The 21,934-nt window shown below is 40.8% G+C and overlaps 1 protein-coding gene across 3 annotated transcripts in view; it reads right to left on the bottom strand.

The window, feature by feature from the left end:
- specc1 (sperm antigen with calponin homology and coiled-coil domains 1) overlaps nucleotides 1-21,934 on the bottom strand; it is a 67,581-nt gene that overhangs the window by 15,996 nt on the left and 29,651 nt on the right. For all 3 annotated transcript variants that reach the window (XM_062407013.1, XM_062407012.1, XM_062407014.1), the window contains 9 exons: nucleotides 15,072-16,612; nucleotides 12,735-12,942; nucleotides 11,675-11,748; nucleotides 10,040-10,215; nucleotides 6,059-6,222; nucleotides 4,799-4,899; nucleotides 4,632-4,707; nucleotides 3,855-3,999; nucleotides 2,244-2,346 (listed from right to left, as the gene is read on the bottom strand). In XM_062407013.1, coding sequence (XP_062262997.1) covers nucleotides 2,244-2,346; nucleotides 3,855-3,999; nucleotides 4,632-4,707; nucleotides 4,799-4,899; nucleotides 6,059-6,222; nucleotides 10,040-10,215; nucleotides 11,675-11,748; nucleotides 12,735-12,942; nucleotides 15,072-16,612 — 2,588 coding nt within the window. The remainder of the gene's footprint in view (nucleotides 1-2,243; nucleotides 2,347-3,854; nucleotides 4,000-4,631; nucleotides 4,708-4,798; nucleotides 4,900-6,058; nucleotides 6,223-10,039; nucleotides 10,216-11,674; nucleotides 11,749-12,734; nucleotides 12,943-15,071; nucleotides 16,613-21,934) is intronic.

Genomic DNA, 21,934 nt, shown 5'->3' with positions numbered 1-21,934 from the left:
GGAGTACAGTGTGAGGCATTCACAGTCGTTCTTAAAATAGAATTCTTAAGGTTAAACGCTCAACAGTGTAAAAAGTTCCAATTACAGGGTAGGCAAATGGAGCACATGGAGAAAATGCACAAAGGATCATAGCTCCAACCAACAGCTCCAGGAGGGGAGTGATTAAGCCACAGGCCGAAACACTACTAGTAGCCCAATCTTCTTACTGCATTCCTGATACTTGGAAATAATCACACTCTTAGTAAACCCTTTGTGAGAGGGGATCATAGGTTCCATCGTTAAATCCAGACCAGAGGGAATAAAGTTCTGTTAAGGGATTGGTTTTTGCTGCTGGAACTTAGTGTACGAACTGAACTGGGATTTGCAATTCCATTTGGGTTTAAGTGTAAGTTTAAGTATATTAACTCAAGTACAACACTTTGGTTTGAAAATTGAAAAACGTGTACTAAAATATTTATGCTTTTTGCTTTGGCATCAGACAGAAACATTGGACTTTTTCACTTCACCACATTTATTTGACAGATAAAGTTGCTTGTTATGTTGCAGACTTCTCGTACAATAAAATGTGATACTTGTGTGTGGAGTGTAAAATTGGCTCCGTCTTAACCAGATGATATATTCAAATGTTCATTACATAATTGGTCCTGAAATCTATAATGATGTAACACTTAGTGTGAAGGGGAGATTTTGCAGTGTGAACAATTTGCTCATAGCATCTCTCTAGTTAGAAAATGTAAAATTCTCTTAATATTATATTCTGGGAAAACGCAGGACTATTTGTCATAATAGAGTATTTTTACAACTTGATATTACTTTGATCAATCACTGGTGCATATACCTAGGTCATACACTTACACAGCAGGAAGACAACAGACTGGCTGTGTTTGTGTAATAGAAATTGTTGTCTTGAAAATTTGTAAAGAACACTGTAATAGTATGTGCTGCACTTTTTATTTTCAATAAGCTTCATTCATTTCCAATAAAAACTGTCAACATTTGATATTGTCAGCCTTTTTCTTGTACCTATAAATCAATAAATCTCATATTTATAATTCTTCATCAAAAGCAACTTTGTCTTGAACCAAATGGACGTGGACAAATAGCACAAATAAAGCAGAGACCCTCCATCACACACCAGCGTCTTTATACACACTCATATTGCCCAACGTTGCACTCATGTTAAAACAATTTGAGCCACAGTGCTCTGTACACACATCCAGCAACTTATCAAGCGGCTCATCAGACTTTCTGTTATTCAGCAGCAGTGTTATCTCATCTGCTCAGATGCTTCCATCACAGAGGATCAGTTTTTTGTATTTTACCAACACATGCGCCATGTGACCATTCAAACATCCGACCGGAGATAAAGAGAGGGTGACTCAAAGTTCACCGAGCAGCGCTGCACCTGAGAAATAGGATCTATTGATCTGACTGCTCATCCAATTATTCAGACCATTTACCACCGGGGAGGTCAGGTCAATTTTAGCGGTTATCGTCGTTCATACTTGGTCGAGCTACAGCTTCGTGGCGTTTAGACTGAGCCTAAACAGGATAGTAACACTTGGTCATCTTCTACCAGAGCATTGAGAGAGTAGAAGCTAATGTAGAGTTAGCAGCCTATGACCAGCCGGCCTCCTGGTAAGAGTTTTAGCATGAGCTAACACCAACATGATGATTACATTGGCAAATCTCTAATCCCAATGGGTTAAATGTGCTCCATAAAACTAGATATTAGGAGAGCAGCTAAGCTAGGTGATTGTCAGCATTTGGCTCCATGGACACACAGGCAACACAGATGGTAACACAACAGAAAAACAATGCATAAACAAAGGGGCATGCCTTAAAACATGGCGGGCTATAAAAATACACACATGCATAAATCCAACGTCTATGTGACACTGATCACTTTGCTTCATTGTTTCCATTACCTCTGTGGCACAATTCATGTGTCCATTGAGATGACCGCTGGCTGAGTGGTGGGTCTGCAAACACAGTAATGTGCCACTACAGTCTAACATCTCAGAGATGGTTGACCAAATAAAATACCTCGTGAACCTGAGGGCAGTGACACACCAATATTGCATCTTTGCAATCAAAACAGGGGGAGAACTTTCAAATGAGAACCCGAGGAGCGTGAGACTAAAATACAACTGTCGCACAAGGATGCTGAGAGAAAAACAGGGTGTGAAAGTGAATGGAGCCTGCCTTGTATCTGAGAGAGGTCTCTGGCCTCTGATCCCTACCGGATAGCCTTGGGTTTTCTTCTGGCACCACTTCAGTAGAGCATTTCTCTTAGATCCTCCGTACTCCCGGGCCAGTGCAGCCAAGGGGTCCTTTCTTTCCACACTGTGACCAGTGTGCACAAACCACAGTCGCATAGAGAGAGAGGGACAGTTTCAGCATGTCATTCAACAGTATATGAGAAGTGCAGTGTTTGATTTCCCGTGTAAAAGTAGAAAAGAAATAGATACAAATCTATTTAAGTTAAAAAAAAGTAGGATTTTAAAGTTGCTGATTGAGTTAAAGAAAGTCAAATCTAAATTTACATAAAGTATTAAATGTAAAAGTACTTGCAGAGTGTAGCCTAATACCTAATGCAGTGATCAAGCCTAAAAGTCCAATACTCAAACTAGTGATGCTAGTGGACGTAGAGATGGGAGTGTGTGCGCCCCCCCCCCCCCCCCATCTGCTTAGTGGCTGGTAGATAATGAGTGGACTTAATTTTTCAGCAAACTATCCCTTTAAATACAGTAACAAATTAAAAGTACATTGTTACATCCAAATACCGAATTTAGTTCACTTGTTCGATTTAAGAAATCCTGGGATTTTTGTGACACTAATCATATATAGCTCATATAAAAACTCTTGGCTCATGCTCTAATGTCTATAAACAGTACACTGACTGCATAATCAAAAGACAAATGAAAATTACCAGTAATACATCAGATTGGTCTAATGCCCATCTTGGGTGTTATTTAAAGGGTCTGCTCCCGGGTGTTTGTTTTGAAGCTGAGGGTATGGGAGCACCACCAGACACGATCATCACTCTGAGAATGCTAAACACTCAACGTGCAGCGACGGCCAGAGGCAGCTAGACCCTGTCCAATGAACTAGGCAGAGGCATGGACAAAGTAGCTGTGCCATAACACTAAAACACAAATACACTAACACACACATGAATGTAGGGCTGCTAAACTGCTGTTTGAGAGAGACCGTCTGCGACATGATGAAAAAAAAAACGCCTTTTACCTCTATAACTCGCAAATATATGTAACGCAAGAGCGTAACATACGTGTCTGAATGTGTGATCATTAAATGTGTATCGCTGCTGGTGGCACTTATACAATTGCACTAACTGCAGATTGTGAAGCGCAGAAAGCTCAATAAGCTCATGACACCGGAGGATATGAGGCTAGACAGACAGGTTATTTAATTGTAAGATCCCTGAGAGTGGAGCTTATTAATGTAAACAGTGTCTTAGCTGAAGATGAGGGTGTTGTCCTCTGCCATCGACAAGTCTCTGACTGCTTAAAATAACTTTGTCTCTCTGTGAAAACACAGTAATGCGAGCCTGATCATCGAGTAATCTACCTCGACTGTGACCTGGTACAGGTGGAGGAAGTCCATCTCACTCAATGATTTTTTGAGTTTACATAAAGAGGAGTGGTGCTGTTTGGGGAAATGAAGTTCAATAACAGGAGAAGTCAGAAGCATGGTTGATTCAAACTTGTCTCTTTTCTTCCTCTGTCTCACGGCTGGAAACTTATTCTACTGTGCTTTTCAAACTAAGGGGAGGAGGCTGAGGCTGAGCTCAACAATTGGAACGATCAGACAAGAGGAGAGGAAAAGCCCACCTGAGCTTGCTGTTGCCTCGGTTGTAGCTGAAGGATGCTGTGCGGCTGCTGAAGGAGATTGGAGCTTTAATGACGGACTCCAGGGAAGGGCTCTTCCTCATAAGGCTATTAGGTTTCATGTCTTCGCCGCAGCCTGACAACTTGTCTGAGGGGATCGGAGAATGCCCAAACAGGGAGGGAGGAACAACACAGAAGAATGTGAGGAGTGAGTCAGAAACACAGGGATCATAATTTACTTTATAAAGAACATCTGACACATCACCCGGTAAAGTGATTCACATAGGAGTAAAGTTAGGCAGCAACATATGTTTGGGTGAAGCATCCATTTCCAAAAATAGATCATATAAAAAACCCTGGGAAAAAATGAAATAGAAAATTGAATAATATGTATTATAATATAGATCCTACAAATATAAAATACCAAAGTCCAACAGATTGCCCAGGTAAAGGATTTATAATAAAAGTAAATTGGGAGAAAATTCATTCATATAATTTAAGAAATGATAAATGTCACCTTTTCTGACTGAGAATAAGCTGCACCTTTAGTTTCAAACAAAATGGGCCTCTGTCTTCGTCCTCTTCATTTTACTGTGTTTACACACTAATTGCATTGGACGTGTTAGCTTTATATAATTTGTAAAAGCACTGACTCATAGCAGAACTTTGGCTGGCTGTCCACAAATATAAAAGCAGAATGCGAGGCCATTAGTTTGTGCTAAATGAAATATGGATAGACGAGCGAATTGAACACCTATAAACCATCTGTGTGTAACGTACCGTGAGGATGGGAGAATTCTCCCTGATTGATTCTTTTTTCCAACATCTTTGACAGGGGCTTTATGTGCGAGTGTCTCTGCGGGGACGGAACAGAAGAGAGGGTCTCAAACATCTTCACATGCAGTGAGTGTTTTCCATTTTTCTAAGGAACATGTCGTGATGTATACCTGGATGGGGGAGACGGCGGCAGCGGGGGCGGTTCGGACAGGAATCCCGCTCAGTGGGCTTCTTGGGGACGAATGAATTTGAACTGTGTGAGATGGTCCATCTGAGAGACCAAAACAAATGAAGTATTAATTGATTTCTCTATCAAAGAGCCTCAAGTTAATAATGAATCCATTAATTCAGAGACTCAATGCCACAGAGAAGACAGATAGTGTGTAGCAGCTTTGTATAGATTACAGAGGAAGGGCACCATTACTCCAGTACAGAAAACAATTAAAGCTTATTTTTGCAACTGTGGAAGTAAATGAATAAGGTCAATAGAAAATGACTATAACATCTGTCTTTAGTTCAGCCCACGATATTAAAAGAATTCAACAAGAAAGTGGATATAGTAGAAAACAAGGCCTACAGCAGAGCACTAAACCTTTGTGGCTTTACTACTAAACACTGTCAAGTATTGTTGACATTCCATTCTAATGTCATCTAATACAGATGTTCTGCCATGAAGTCTACTGTTGTGTTATCTATAACACCGTTATAAACGTGTTAACTCAATTGTTTTAACACTGAATTCCAAATTAGTGCTGATGTTGTACTTAACTTTATTATAGTGAAAAGTGTTTGTAATATTCTGCCCCCTCCTGTGTGTAATGGGAAGGACATCAAATATAAACACCTCAAAACAATATGTGCCACCTTTAACTATGAACTCATAAAGAGTTACAAATCAATAATTTAAAAAAAAATCGATGTAGGGGGGTACTTACAAAAATCAGCTAGTGCTTTATGGATTTCTATATTAAAATAAAAAAATCACTCAAATGAATTCAAGTAAGCTAAACCATTATTGAAACTAGCTCCAGCTAATTTGTAGTATTAATTATTAATATTAATGTTAATAATTTAAGTATACTTTATTATATGATACATAGTGAACTTAAGACACATTCACCAGAGCAACCATTTCAACAGAGGAGCTATAATTCAAAAATAAAAATGAAATAGTACATCTTGATCAGTTTTTCAAACACATACACAAACTACTGGTTCTACTGACCGACACTGGAATGACTCTCCAACCTGCCTGAGGTCATTTAAGGCCACACAGTTCAACACCATTACACAGAACTGTGTTCCAGAGAAATGACAGATCTCAACACTGGATATCTCACCAGCTGTTCTCTATAGTTAAACTGCTGCAGTCGGACTCCCAGGAAAGAGTGTGTGTTGTCTGTGTGTGAGGAGAGGTGCTCGGTGCTCACTCTGTCCGACAGTATCAAAGGACTTAATGAGGGATTTGACAGTAGCTCCGGGCTCTGATTCTGCATCTCCACTGGCGTCGGAGGGCGTGGTCGGGATCATGGAGATGCCACACCAGTGACGGCTGCTATCAGAGTCGGACACACTCCCCTCGTCACCTTGGGACCTAACAGACACAATGAATTGGTTGCTGTGTAGACAGACACAATACATTCAATGAAAACAACAGCATGTGCACTGGCGAGGCTTGGACTTTGAAATCTCTCCCTGTACATCTCCTCTTACAAGATTACCTGCTCATTACAATGAATGTGTACATAAAAGGTTTAAGTATATTGACAGGATCAAGTGATCATGGTAAATCGTAAATAGGTGATCTTCACTTACTGATCTGAGCTAATTCAATCATGGATCGATCATCATCTACCATTAGCCCTGGTGAACATTGGACTGTAGGCTAACAGGTGTGGCATTAGCGTGTCTTTATCAGTGATGAATGAGGAGTGAATTACAATGAGGACTTTCTGTGTTGAACTCACCTCCAAAGAGTGTAGACAGAGAGACAAAACCACAGTTGGACTGGTGTAATTGCATTTATTCATTGACCTAATGAACAAAAGTCAAACAGATGTACAACACACTAGTCTGTCTCTTTCACAGGCATAAAACCAGTCACCAATGCTTCTGGGTCTTTATTTGAAGAATAAATAACAGCACATTCCCTGTATTGTTCGTTGAATGGCTTAAAAATGATCAATCCCAGCTCCTCTTTTTCTAAATATTGTTTAAGAGCAGTTTGAGCATCAGCGCTTTAATATCTGGCTGAAAAATATGGCTTTTAATAATAAAAATGCACAAATTGAATATCTGTGATAAAAGTTGGACTTTAAGTAAAACCTGAGACAAGTGTTTGCCAATAAACCACAACACCAACATATTATGTAAGCGTTCGGCTGAAAAGATGAAACCGTGTGACATCACAAATATCTGATACACTGAGGAGGATGTTCAAGAAGAACTGTAAATATTGAACATGGTGATTCACGATTAATTAAGAAGTACCAGAGCCTTGAGTGATCTCTGATGTTTGGATAAGTGATAAGTGGTTGATTCTATCAATCACATCATCTACACATCTACAATTTGTGGGTAATGAAAAGTGGAATGATAGAAAATGTAGTTTAGTTGATGATTTGACATTTGCTGTAAGGATAAAAACATCCCTTCAGGAACCTGTAGCACAGTCTCTTGGTCTTTGAGTTAAAATGGACCATTAACCTTATGTTTGTTGTTGAGGAGAGTAAATAACCCTGAGGTACAGGTGTCAGTGTTTGTCGCAGTTGTAAAATCTTATTTTGACAGCATGGCTAACATCATCATTGTTCTATTTACAATGAAATGCATTGCTGTGTAAATATAAGATAGACAAACAGAGGAGACATTACCAGTATATCCACATGGAAGTCCCCAAATGGTAATTGTGTGTTCAATAGTGCCATCTAATGGCTAAATATGACTCAGCAGTCAGTTTTTAATTCCAAACACAGAGCCAAAACCATACTAAGGTCTTACAATAGTTACATTTTGTTTGGTTTTTATATCACAAGTTTTAAAATAAAAAGAGATCAAAGTTAAAGTAATTTGACTGCTTAAAATATGCCACTTTGATTTAGAATAAAATCACTTTCAATCCTCTTGCTTTGCTCGGTATTATGGTATTAGACTGCTTTCAGTATCTTAACTGTGTCATACTGGCTAAACAGTATTGTTTACTCTATTTTTCACATGGTACTTTTTGTAACAGGTCACACCCTTCTCTCTCGTCAACTCTCTAAAAGGCACAAAGCCACTTTGCAGAGTATAAAAAGGAAAGTCTCTCAAACAAAGGGCATTTCTTCAGCACGAGTCAAGAAAATAACAAACAATAAGAGTACATTCATCGAGAAAGAATACCACAGAGCACATTATTATTCAGAAGGTTCCCCAAATGTAAAGACGTGGAGTAATGGAAACCAGACTGTGTCATGAGACTCTTGCTTGGGTACTGCATGTGACCGCTCACTCATTTACCACTTTACATTTTGAATAACACATGAACCTAAAAAGTGCAACAATAACACTGTCTTCACTTGGTGCAGAGGTGGAGGGCACTTCTCTAGTGCCCCTCTACTGCCTTCTTGGTTTCAAAAGTGGCTCCGGTGCTTATTCTGAAAAACAAAAAAGGAGGAAGATGAACTACTGTACATAATTGCTCTATGAAGACTGTAGTTGTACATGTGCAGAAAAACTTTCTGCAACGTCATTGTTATGAAATGAGGACCTCTGGGCTGTTGGACAATTTGTTTAACTGCTCCATGCAGACCTTATTGGACTAATAAGGTCACTCATAATGTCAAGTGTGGCTAAACCAGTGATGAAGATCCTATGCAAATTGATCTGCAGCAGATGATGCATAGCATGAGTTAAATCCAGTCATGCCGTGCAGACCATCCTGCTATTTAACCACAAAAGGTAGACGGGTTATTCATTCAAAGAACAGCAGGGGGCACCAGATACATCTACTCGAATGGAAGGTTTAGAAGGACCAGGCAAAGCAAATCGAAAGAGGGTAAAGACAGACGGTCCCTGAGAGTAAATTCAGCCAGCGAATGGAAAGACAGACAGTCAGGCTGAAACAGCAACACCAAGCCAAACACAGGTAGGAAGGTCAGGGAACAGCAGCAACAGCAGCGGCAGCGGCACACATGGCAGGGAGAGGCAGGCTGGCTGAGAGAGGGCTGACAGGGCAGGGAACTCACCTGGACTTTACATAGGGAGGCGTGTCAGAGGGACATCTTTGACAGAGTCGTCACAGGGAGCTGCTGGAGGTGGGGAGCGGTTGTAGCGTAACAGCTAATCTTGGGAGAGTTTGCTGATTTAGCCATGGTCTAAAACCAGTCATCTACTAATTCAATTATATTCACTATATTCATTGGTTTAAACCAAATATTACAATATTTTAGATACTAAAACTGCTCTAATGAGATTTATGAGGTTATAATATACATATGAATGACGGAATAAGGAATAATTTAGAGATTATTTGTTTGCTTAAAGAATACTGTAACTGGCCACACAGATAAACAGCAGCATATATCTAAGCAGATTTTGCCACAGGTACAAATATATTGACCTGTTATGATAATGAAGGTGACAACACTGTCAAAACTCCATGGAATTGCATGCTCAAACACTTAAATACATTATATTTGCACACAAACCAATGCCACGCTATTAATAAATACATCAATCACAATACTGCATGGCCACAGTGCAACAACACTCCATGAACTCTTTTATAGCATGATAAATTGTTCTGGAACATTTTCACTGCAAAGTATAGAGAGGACACTGGCTTCAGTGTTGCATTGGAAAAAACTAAGCAGCATCTGTACGTCGAACAGATCTGCAGCCACGGCTGCCTTCTCATAAAATAATCATCTCTAATAAATAGACTGTGGTTTATAGTGAAGTATGAGGTTTGAATGTTACTGCAGGGCAATGGTCAGTGTGGAAGAGGGAGACAGAGAGGGCAGTAGCTTAAAGGAGTAGAATAAACAGAGGGAAATACCACAGGAGACTGCTCATTTACCAACAGAGTCTGCCAAATCCCACAAAGCTCCACTCTCAAACACCAAAGATTTAATCTGGTGAAATACCAAGATATGAAATGAATAATATGATCCTGCTTTAAGGTCTTGTTGTAATTTTAGAAACCTCTTAAGCAAGAGATTCTTCAGAGTTAAGATTAGAATATATAACTTTTTAACGACATATATGAAACATGGCTCTGTATGAGAATATGGCGAGACTCTGGCAGGTATCTCATTTCCACGTTGTGTTGAGAGAGAAAGGAACTGCAGCCCAACGCTAAACAAGGGGAGCCAAGGAGGGGAGGTTTTTTTTGGGGCCGGGGGACTGGTGTAGTATGGTGAGGATGGTACCTGACTCCTTGCACGGCTTCTAGGTCGGAAGAAAGCTTTGCGCTGCGATCCTGCTCCTCCTGCAGCTGCCTCCTGAGGGCACGCAGCTCCTGCTGAGCCTCCACCTTGATGTCATTGGCCACCACAACTGCCGTCTGGAGGTCCGCCTGGAACCGACGCCACTCCTCTTTTTCATCCTAAAAGACACAAACATATGGATGTATACTGAAGGCAGATCCTTAAAAAGGATGCATACAATCAAATTCATAGGTTAGTAAACGATCAGCTTACAGGGGGAGTTTTTGTGATACCAGCACTCAAATAGTGCTAAAATGAAGTCTAACAATAATCAAATTTAATCTGATTTAGAAAATAATATCCAGACCATTACAAAAACAACACAGGTAGAGCATTTACACAATTAGTTCTGGAACCGTAAATGGACCTCTTGAATTATTATCTTATTTAGACTGTAACTGTTTTGCTTTTAAATTGAGACCTGTGTTAAACAGCAGAAACTCCTAAGGCAAGGAGGAATCTCAAGAGAGAAAATTCTGAGCCACAAAAGGAGAGGCAGAATAACAGTTTCGCTGTGGTTTGTGGGAGGAAAAAGATGCTGAAAAATAAGTAGATATCCCTTGGCACCAAGGTAAAATACGGAGGTCTATATACAGTGAATAAATGAAAGGCTTGAACTGGCATAATGTTTTCTACTGGGTACATCAACTTCTCCTGGAAGTTCAGGGTTTATATAAATTGAATTAACAAATATAATTTCATATTTCAGCTTCGAGTAAGAATCAACAAATCAATGGTCAGGTAAATAAATGAGGAAATAAAAGGAAGAGCCCAAGCTGTTGCCAAAATGGTCTAAAGATGTAACAGAAAAATTCAGGGAGAGGATCTGGTGCACTTGATAATGTGATATAAAACAATCAATAAACAGAAGTGATATTCAAAGAAGAAAAGCTTGGGAAAAAAAATATATCTGTGCCTGCCAAAAAATACATACTGATCAGACTTCCTGCATGATCCACAGTGGTACTGGAACAATGGAAAAATTCCTTCAAGGTCAGACATGTTGGCTAAAAAGCAGGGAAAAACTGAGCATCATCCTTACCTTAAAGTGGCCGTGCACCTAAAATTCGTAGTTAATAATTATTTCTAATTCACTCATGAAAAGATGACGAATGGCTGTAAAAACCTTATTTAGGCAGAAAAAGCAACACATTCTACATTCTAAATACTAAAAGGTTTCACCCCAATGTGCTTCTCATACTGTAGTCTCCCCTCAAACCTCTTAAACCAAAACCACAAATGGCATATCTAATAACTCAGGCAGTTTTGCTTTTATTTCAGAAAGCAAGAAAGAAAGAAAGAAAGAAGGAAACCTAGAGAAGAGACGGGAGATTAAAAAAAAGGTAGATCTGATCTCAAAATGTCATACTCTCATGCTTCCTTTTCAAAATACAAAAATTGACACCGCAGGTTAGCCCCAATTTCAACTGTTGAAACTTTCTTTAATATCATCTGAAACATAGACTGAACAGTTTTAGTTTTTGGTTTACAGCTAGCTTGTGTATTCAGCCTGTAATGTCTAAAAGTCTCTAATGAATAAATATTAGCACCACAGTTGTTGTAAAACAGCTTTCTCACCTTCATCTGTCTGTTAAAGACTTTCAGTTGCCGCTCAACTTCAGCTTTCTGCTCCTCCATCTTTTTAACGAGATCTGCAATGAGGAAATTGAAGGTTTAGAGCCACTTCCCAACTTCAGTGCTGTAGTATCAGGCAGCATTTTAACACAGAATCCACTACAGCTTTCAGTGTAGGAGTGACACAGCATTTCTAGATCTTTAGCACAAAGGCCCATATCAAAGTAAGAGTTATGTCTAGAAAGTATTGTGACATACAGCTGTTATGAGGATAAGGATGGCCTGTTCATACAGATTTTCTCTTCATTCAGTGTCACTGAACTCCATCATAATGACCCAATACCACCAGTCACAGCTTTTTATAACCCACTGCGCCCTGGTTGGAGGTGGAAGACATGTTTAATATTTGCCGTAGCTGTCATCTCCCATTGCCGGCAATAAGGTGGATGAGCCAAATCCGCAACGCAATCTTGTTTCAGCCTGCTATCAGGCAAAATGGCCTAATTTCCAATAGTCTCCAAAAGGAATCAAAATTCTCAGTAGGCTGTGTTGTTGTAACCGTGGTAAACTTAAACACTACAGGTACCTGGGCAAACAGCACACAGTTTTAAGTAACTAGGATACTTGTATGTATCATGTATACAAGGATATAAATCAGAATTCTCAATGTTCCATGTGGACACTCCTGAATATGATCAAAACCAAGATAAGCCTCATAACTGGGCTACTAGTGCACATGTAAACACATTCAGAACATTCAGTTGTCAGTTTAAGAAGCTATTGATGTGTTATATCTAATTTAAAATAAGACATCTACAGTTTGTTTGCATCCCTACTAGAAGTGTTACCTTCATGACGGTTTTCAATTTTTGTTTGAACCGTTTGAAGAGGAGCTGATTCAACTTTATCAACTATTTCTATTAATCTGTCGCCCCTCATTTACATAAATGAGAAGAAACTAAATATTACAAATCACTGTCTGATTTATATGTGTACAGAAGATTTAAGGCTGCAGGTTGGGAATGAGCCATAGAGAACAGAAGAGCCAGTGAAATGAACATACTCTCCATGTCCAGGACGGCTTGGTTGGTGTGACAGTTGACGGCCCTCTGCTGCTCCACCTGGTCCTCCAGCTCGAAGATGGTCTCCTTCAGCTCCTTCACTTGGTTGTCAGCCTGGTTCCGAGCCTCCTCCAGTGACGTCACCTGGCTGCTAAGCTCCTGCTCCCTCCTCTCAGCCCAATCCTGAACCTGCTGGTATTTGGCCTCTGCCTGTGTATGTGTGGCGTTCAGAGCAGAATTGTGTTAAAACAAAGAAGCAGGGTTTCATGATGAAGTTATTACTCGCTGTCACATGCACTTAGGTCCCCTTTGGTTCAAGTAAAGACATTGTGATCTTCCAGACATCTTTGTGGTGCAGTGTTTCAGTTTGTTCTTGATGGTGCTTTTCTAAAACTCCACTTTTCTAACAATTAGATAAAGATGCTTTCTTCAAACACGAGTGTCAAGGAAGGCTGAAGAATGAAAAAAGTTTTGAGTGAGGGTAAAGCCTAGTTCTCACCACACGATTTTCAAAATGACTTGCCAGCTGGTAACACGCTTTGCAAAGACGGGGTGAAGGTGGTGAAAGTTCATGTAGTGGTGAAGTGCCCCCTGATTTTTTAAATTGCACATGTCTGTAATCAGGGAAAACAAGCGATAACCATGCATGTGAGGGACAGGGGAACAGACTCACTGCAGCTTTTATATTAACTGCATCAGGCTTGGGTCAGGTTCACACAGTAAGGCGTTGTGTAAATAGGCTTCATGCAAGGACTCACAGTAATTAGAGTTCACTGCTTTGCGTCACTGTGTTATTTGCTCCAACTATTAAGCTGAAGTCAATGTACTGTGGTGATTGCAGTCATCCTGAGAAATGACACCATACAGCAGATTTCTGTGAACAGAATATACTAGAACAAGTACATGAAGTAGTTGTGCAGGACACGGTCCAACTGGCAGCATGTGGCTCTAATAGAATAAGATGTTCGTAAGGGGAAGTTATGGAGGAGCCTCACCCTCACACCCATGTGGCAGAAGACAGGAGTGACTCACACACTGGTGTACCACCCTACTGCTGGCACACCACAGTCATACTCCAGCAATGATGACATCACTAAGCTGGTGGTGACAACACTCCCTCAGCCTCTCAGTGTGTGTGGTGTTGAAGGGGAAATCCAAAGTGAATACTGAGAAACATATGAGAACCGTTAAGAGTGAATCTGAGTTCATGTGCTGTGGTGGTGAAGAGAAGCAACCAGTGACAGTCGTGAACCCTGTTTAATGGTCATGCCCTAACTATTGTGTAAGATTGAGCCAAGGACTATTATCATTGTTTATTATTAGTATAATTATATTTACCGTAACTAGACATATAACTAACAGTATAGTTTATTTCAGTGCTATTCATATACATCACTGCATTACAAGTAGAGCATCTCAACAGAAACCAACAAACAGTTTCTATGGGTGAACTGCTTGATTAGCTTTTCTCACTGATTACAGTAAACATGGATGAGAGATTGTACTGAAGAGGATTCCTGTAGGTTGTGCAACACAACACAAATAATGAGATCACTAAGATAACAACTATAAAATGAGAAGGTTTGATCACACACCAACAGAATGGAATCAACCAAGTGGAAAATGTTGTAACTTTTAACTGTACAGAGACGTTCTCTTACCAGAGAACTTTCCAGTTTCAAATACACTTCCTTCCTTCCCACTGCTGTCCAATTCTTTAACAACATTTGTAATGTAAAATAAGTTTGCCCTTCTATTCATATCATAACTACTCACCATTTACCATTTACCATGTGTAAAGGACATTTTTGTCCTTTACACATTACTTTTCAATCTGTATAATCTATACAATTATATTACATTATTCAATATGTATGCCTCCTTTTGTGAAAACCAACTAAAGTATACAGCTATTTAGAATACTATGAATATATTTATGTATAGCACATATCATTTGTAATACTCATGTTCATATTGTATAACATGGCAATATATTTTGATATATCTATATGTATATATGTTCATATATATGTATACATCTACTTCAACATATCATACATAGTGCACATATACAGTATACATCCTTGAGAAATTATCATGTGCTACTGTACCTTATTTAAGTACGTAAAATATTTTTGTCTGTGGTGAAAGTTACTTTTTCATGTTTTCTTGTCCAATTCATCTGCTGCTGTAACAAGTGATGTTCCCTACAATGGGATCAATTAAGTTTAACTTATCTTATCCTAAATTATACTTGTTGAGAAAAACCTGTTCTATAAAATGATAAAAACTGATACTTTTTGTGGTAGTTTGACTGACCATGTAAGCATCCTTCCTACCTTGGACATTGTGGTTCGGACATGCTCAGTCTCGGCCTGAGCCTGCAGCATCTTTTGGCTCAGCTCTGTAAGCTCCACTTCCAGCCTGTCTCGCTCAGTGTGGGCTGTCTTCAGCAGGCTCTGCATCTCAGTGCTGTCGCTGGCACTTTGCATAGCCTTCAGCTCACCCACCTTCTGTCTCTCTATGTCCACCTGCGCCTTCAGCCTACTATTTTCAAGTCTGAGACACTCTGCTGTCGCCTTTTGCTCCTCTGCAGCTTGTGCTGCCTGATCTCCAACTTCCAACTCCTGGGCCAGCTGAGCCTGCAGTCTGTCCATCTCCTCCCTTAGGCAGCGTACCTGGCCCTGGGACTCCTGGTGCTCCTCTTCCAGAGCCCGCAAGCTGCCGGTCAGCTGCTGCTGGATGTCCACCAGCTTCTCCCGTTCAAAGTGTGAGCCCTCAACCAGCTCGGCATACCTCTGCTCCAACTCGGCCAGCCGCGGCCCTTGGCTCCCCAGCTCTTCCTCCCTCTGGGCCTGAGTTTGGGCTTGCTCTTGAAGTCGGATAGCCAGTGCCTCATTCTTCTGTGCCAGCATCTCCACACGTTCTCTCTGCTGTTGAAGTGAAGTCTGCAGGAGGCGCTTCTCTTCAGCCAGGCGCTCGTTCTCAGCCGTTAACTCCTGCACCACCTGCTGCTGGTCAGCCAGCTCCTGCAAAGTGGCCTGCAGCTCCTCTGCTGTACTGTGGTGGCTCTCCTCCATCTTGTGTATCTGTTCTGTTAGGCTCCGTACCGACAAACTGGTTGCTGCCCCCGGTGCAACAACTTCACAACTGACACTACTGCTAACTGATTCTGAGCATGACGGGATCTTCTCAAACTCCGAGGAGTCAGGTGAAGGTGAATCCTTGGTGATATCGGAGCTGAAAGAGGTTTTGAATGGGCTGGCAGTAGAAGGGGGGCTGTCTTGTTGTGAAGCCGAGGAGTGGGAGTCTGAAGGCAGGCCATTTTCTAAAGACTTGGAGGGGGTATTTGCACTAGAGAGCGGAGAAGCTTCCAAGGAAAGCAGCTTTCCCTTCAGTACTTGGTTCTCCTCTCTGAGGGCTGCCAGCTCTCTCTGAAACTTCCCATTCTTCTCCCTCAGCTCCCCGACCAGAACTAGGGCCTCCGTCACCTGTCCCTGGTCTGTATCTGCAGCGGGATCTTGGCTCGGAACAGAGTTGTGTGAGGGCGAAGAGGTAACAGCGGAGGCTTTACCTTTGCAGCGCTGCAACTCCATTCTAAGATTGCTGATCTCGAGGTCTTTAGCTTTGGCCTCCGCCAACAGCTCCTTCACCTGGCACTCCAGAAGACCCTTTTCTTGGCCCTCTGCATCTCCGCGAGACTTGGTTGAGCTACGAGTCTGCTTTGCCAAGGTGGAGAGGCTTGAAGTGCTGGCACTGGAAACCATTCTCTTCGTAGATGAGCTCCTCAGCTGGTCCTTCAGGGATATGTGGTCCCTTGTTATGGAAGAAGAGATTTCTCTGGGTGCTGGGATACCGGACTTCTTGGTTCCTTGAACACCTTAACAAAACAAAAGTACATATTGAGAGAGTGTTGACCCACTTAAATGATCTAATTGAAATGTATTCAGAACTTCTTCCATTCACAGAAGTGAGGACCTCAGCCTGTGTCAAATTTGTTTGTCCTCTACAAAGGAATGTAGACATGTTTGTTGATAATAGCATCCCTACCAATGTTGTTGGATTGATTTCAGCATGATTGTCAGACATTTGAAGTTGACATCTTTCTTTCTTTGGTTTAGAGTAATATATAGCACTTGTCGGAAGCTTCTATTTTACCTAACATAATGAGGTGACAGCCTGTCTCTCCTCTGATGGTCTCTGCTCCATGTGTGTAAGGAGAGGCCAAGATGCACACATGGTGAAACAGAAAGTAGAGGAGATGAGAGCAGTACTACATCAAAGACTCTTTACCTGAGATGAAACTAAACGAGTGCTATTAAAAGATTTAGTGTGAAAGATTTATTTGAAAAGGATCTTATGGCAGAAATTGAATATAAAATAATCCTAGTGATGTTTTCACTAGTGTATAACCATCTAAATGGTAGGATTTGCTAGTTTCTTTACCCTAGTATAGGCCCTTGAAATGTAAATACTCTATATTTAAATGTCGGGAGTGGGTTCTCTCTACGGAGGCCGCCATGTTTTTTTACAGTAGCCCAAACTGGACAAACTAAACACCTTTTGAGTTTTATGACAACTGAAGGCTGCCACAGGTTCCTTCTCATGTTTGGAAGGGGAGCGTGAGGTTAGGGGTATTCAGCTACAACAAGCAACTCCACCACTAGATGTCACCAGATTCTACACACTGAAGCTTTAAATATAGGTAAATAATAAGATGTTTCTATTAAAGTTTATTTATAATATTACAAAAATAATTACAAACCTTACAATAACCATGCAAACATACATGTACAGAATATTTATAAACTTATATTTTTAGATACCCCTTACCTCAACCTCCCCTTTACTATCAGTGAATTTTTGACTTTAGCAAGTTTCAGGGGTTGAACTTTTCTAAATAGAATCACCATTTAGCAGGCCTTAAACAGAAAGAAGGTTAATAGAATCAGCAAAGTGACATGCTGGAACCATGAACCATAGATAGTGTGTCACATTCACATACTTATTCAGCAGTTTCATGTTGCTAGTCACTGTACTCTATTCACATATTCTCTATTTGGACAACAGAGCATCTGCCTGGCACTGTCTGTCTGTGGTCATTCATTGTCGCAGCAGAGCTTAACTGTGGCATTTCAAAAGGCATCAGCGTGGGCTGCCAGCGAGCCTTTTCCAGACCCCTCTCAAATATGGAGGGTATTTGCCGATGTCTGACTCGAGCTGGGTGCTGCCTGACAAGGTTTTTGTTTTTGTTTTCAGATGATCAACAAACAGTGATGCCGAGACAAGGGGGCTGCTTGTTTCAAAGGATGACAAAGGTGCCTGTGCATGTAGCTCGTTCATGCATAAAGCAACTTGAGCAGTGCACGGACAAAGACAGCACTGTGTCTCTCACGTGCACACATGATAATCAAACCCACAGAGCAGGGGGCTAGACAGACAGCCTGTGTGAGGAGATAGACAGCACATCACTCTGACGCACACACACACACACACACACACACACACACACACACACACACACACACACACACACACACACACACACACACACACACACACACACACACACACACACACACACACACACACACACACACACACACACACACCACACCCCTATACCCCTGTGGGATCTTTAAGTACTCTTCCATTGATAGGCACTTCGCTCACACTATCCCCTTAATGAATAAACTGGCGACTGTGTGAGAAGCTGCCAACACTGGCACAATATCTCGGCAACAGAGCTGTTTAACATTCCCGGAGTGTGCAGCTTTGGCCTGAGAAGTAAAGGTGCTTTAGGTATTGACATAAAGACGCATCACTGGGTAAATGTAAAATCATGAAAATATATATCTTTAATAAGTTTGACCTTATAATGATAATCAACACACCAAAGGCTCAGATGCAAAAGGAAAAAAGAAAGACGTTCAGTTCTATCCACTCTGAACATCTCTGTGATAAGACTCTCAGTTAAAAGCTGCTCTTTAAATATAACTCCATCTTCCTTGGATTAAAGATACATATTATACACATACACAAAAAATAAGCATTTCATTCCAATGAGATGGATTTACTGGACAGGCCTGCACTTCACAAAGATACATAGGGCCATAACTGCACTTCACAGAGGATGAATCCATGACTGACAGATTGAGTACAGCGTGCACTATTAAAATGTGTCCTGTCACATGGAAGATTTTAACACCAAGTCAGCACTGTGTGTTGTGAATGATTATTTCCCACTACAGGTCCAGAAATAGAAAGAAACGTACCAGGTTCTGTCTAATCTATGGCCATTTGTCATAATGACAATGGGTCCATGTTAGACAGAGAGAGAGAGAAAAGTGTCCGATGTGATTAAAATCACTCCATTCCCATGAGGATGAGTGATGTCACGACTGGGACTGTTGGACAGCCTCTTCATTTGCTGTTCCTTCATATTCTGTTTTCCTCTTGGTCTTAGTCAATAAAACCCAGATGGAGCATATGAACTCACTCATCTTTAGATCTCCCACCTCTTTAAACATGACATCACAACAGCTGTTTAATGTGTGCACAGGAATGACACCAGTCTGGATGCCAGGAGCCAACACATGCACAACAGCAAGATGCTAAAGAGTCACTGGAATAGTGTGTCCGATTGTTAGGGGTGCTTTTAATCCAGCCAAACAAATACCAAAATGTATTTTGCAGTACAAACACAGGTGCAGAGCAGGTTTTATTTGTGGGTGTTTTTTCAACACAGTTGTTTTAATGCCTTGTGTATTAAGTGACAAACTCCTATAAAGGAAGATTATAAAAATGCCATTCCTGCAACTGACCAAATGTTAGAGGACCCTCTTTAAAAATAATAATAATGAAAAGCAGGGATTGTAATTAAATTAAATCGATATATATCTTCTTGAGTTCGATGGGGAACAAAAGCTACATTTCTTAGAATAATTTATCTTTTGTAAATGTGGAAGTGCACATCTTTTCTTTTGCAAATCAAAGCAAATATATAAAACACCCCTGTGGATAAGAGTCAGTTCAGTCTTAATTAAGTGCCATCTTCGATGTAGGCCGTCTCAGCTCCAGAGCCATTTGTTGGAACCAGCTCTGAGAAGCACTAAATCTGTGAAAAGGAGTTGAATGGGCAGTTAAATGGCTCACAGAGGAGCTTTTCTCCTCCAGCAGGGAATAAATACTCATGCACAGTGAGATGACTTGCTATTATTGATAGCAAAGTGCAACTAATGTGAAACACCAGCTTAGAAGAAAACCATTCCCAATGAAACATAAAGTTATTTTTTGATTCAGTGTCTAAGAAAGGGATTTACACTCCAGCTTTCCATAAACTAAATAAATGTCAACCATATATTGATTGAAGCAAATAATAATATACCGTCTGAAAGAAAAAGTGCTATAAATAATGGATGAATGGATTTAGACAATAGATACACATACAGACCTACCAAGTTAAATAAACATAAATAAGAAGTATATGAAATGGTTGTGTGGTTTACAACTAATTATCTAATTGTCTTGCTCAGACTGACTTCCAGTAATCCAAAGGCATCCAGTTATTTTATGGGAAGTCAGCGCAGTGATCACAGTAATGCACAAGGCCGGCTTCTTTCTTTCTAATGAAGATAAGCTTTCAAATCCACAGCATGAGCTACGTGTCTGGAAACAGTCCAGCACCAGCCCGTTAACTGGAGCCAGCCAGTGCACAGAGTCTTCAATTTACAGAGCAGGAAGGTTACGGGTGAGGAGTCACACTGAATTACTGACTGCAGGTGGTCAAGTGTCAGAGAGCTGGCAGCTGAAATGACGCACTGGCCTCATCACCTCAAACAAGCGCTGGACCGGAATCTCTAGCTGTCACTTTTCTGTCAACCCTTTTGGGTTCCAGGAAATGTTGTGGGCAGTTTGTTTTCAGTCAGGTGGAAGTGGAGACGAGGGACAGAAAACCCAGTCTGCGTCTCTGGCCTTCCTGTTGTCCGACTGACAGGGTATTGAATAGGTCAACAGGCGCCCGTCTGCCAGTTGCTGGGACTCACAGGCATTCCTTTCCTCTTAGTGAAGTGAAAGATAGTCAGAGCCGAGGCTCCATGACTGCCACAGTGGCTGAGCAGAGATTAGCCTGCATGCTTCTGTAAACTGTATCACAACAGTCCAATGTGCCACTGCAAACCATTAGGGCATCACTTGTTACCTTGTTACCTCAGCCAAGGACGTTAGGTTTTCACCAGTGTTTATTTGTTGGTGTTTTTATTTCTTTACACACAAAGCACTGAACTGATTGAATTGATTTGAGGCACCGCAAGAGATCTTTCTGTCTGGCATCAACTGAATCGTGCTACATATAAGATACAGTAAACTCCATTCAAACAAACACAAATTATGATTTTTTTTTATATGTAATTGATAATCACTATGTCAATGACTGCCTGCCATTTAGTGCAGCCAAACACCCTTGTCCAGTGTTAGTCTGAAGTCACTGCGGTGACTGTGTGTCAGCAGGCAGCATGTTAATCAAACATGCCAACAGCTGACTGGGCAAACCTTCCATCCTGCCTTTTAAAAAAAGTACAGTTTGCAAGACTTGATTGTGTCTCTCAGCTGAGCTGCCTGCCGCTGACTGTAACGCAACACATCTATGGTTCCTCTGCAGCACAGCATGAGAGTTGGCGAGCCACAAAGTGCCACTTGGCCTGGGTTCCTGTGCTCCTTTAATCATTCTAATTGAATCATTTAACTGGCCTGCATGCCTAGAATTTTAACACAGTTTCCGTATGCTGATACCTTCTGCTTCAAAATGCCTATGGATCCAATAGCCTAGAGATATATCCAATAGCATGGCCCATGAGCCTGCCCACTGAGAGAGAAAATGTCTCAATGCTTCAGATGAAAAACAGTTAAATGCAGCGCTCAATGAAGAAATAATGATAAGCCTTTTCAATGACTGCATGTTTATAGTAGCAGTGTATGTGATGGGTAACAGGTTGGAATGAGTACTGATGAACTCATTTCTATCTAAGCCTTATACCTTTATAATAAACAATGTATTAGAATATATGTTTCCTGTTGGGGAATCCAGGAAAGTAGATGCAGGATTTACTTTCCTTGATTTACCACAACTAGGATATACAAACTAATTCTGTGGAAAGATCAAGATGCAAAGTATCAACCACGTTTTAAGTTGCTATGATTCTTC

Source organism: Platichthys flesus, chromosome 15 (assembly GCF_949316205.1).
Source record: "Platichthys flesus chromosome 15, fPlaFle2.1, whole genome shotgun sequence".
NCBI classification, from domain to species: Eukaryota; Metazoa; Chordata; class Actinopteri; order Pleuronectiformes; family Pleuronectidae; genus Platichthys; species Platichthys flesus.
The sequence above is the reverse complement of the archived record's forward strand: the minus strand, read 5'-3'. Positions and strand labels throughout refer to the sequence as shown.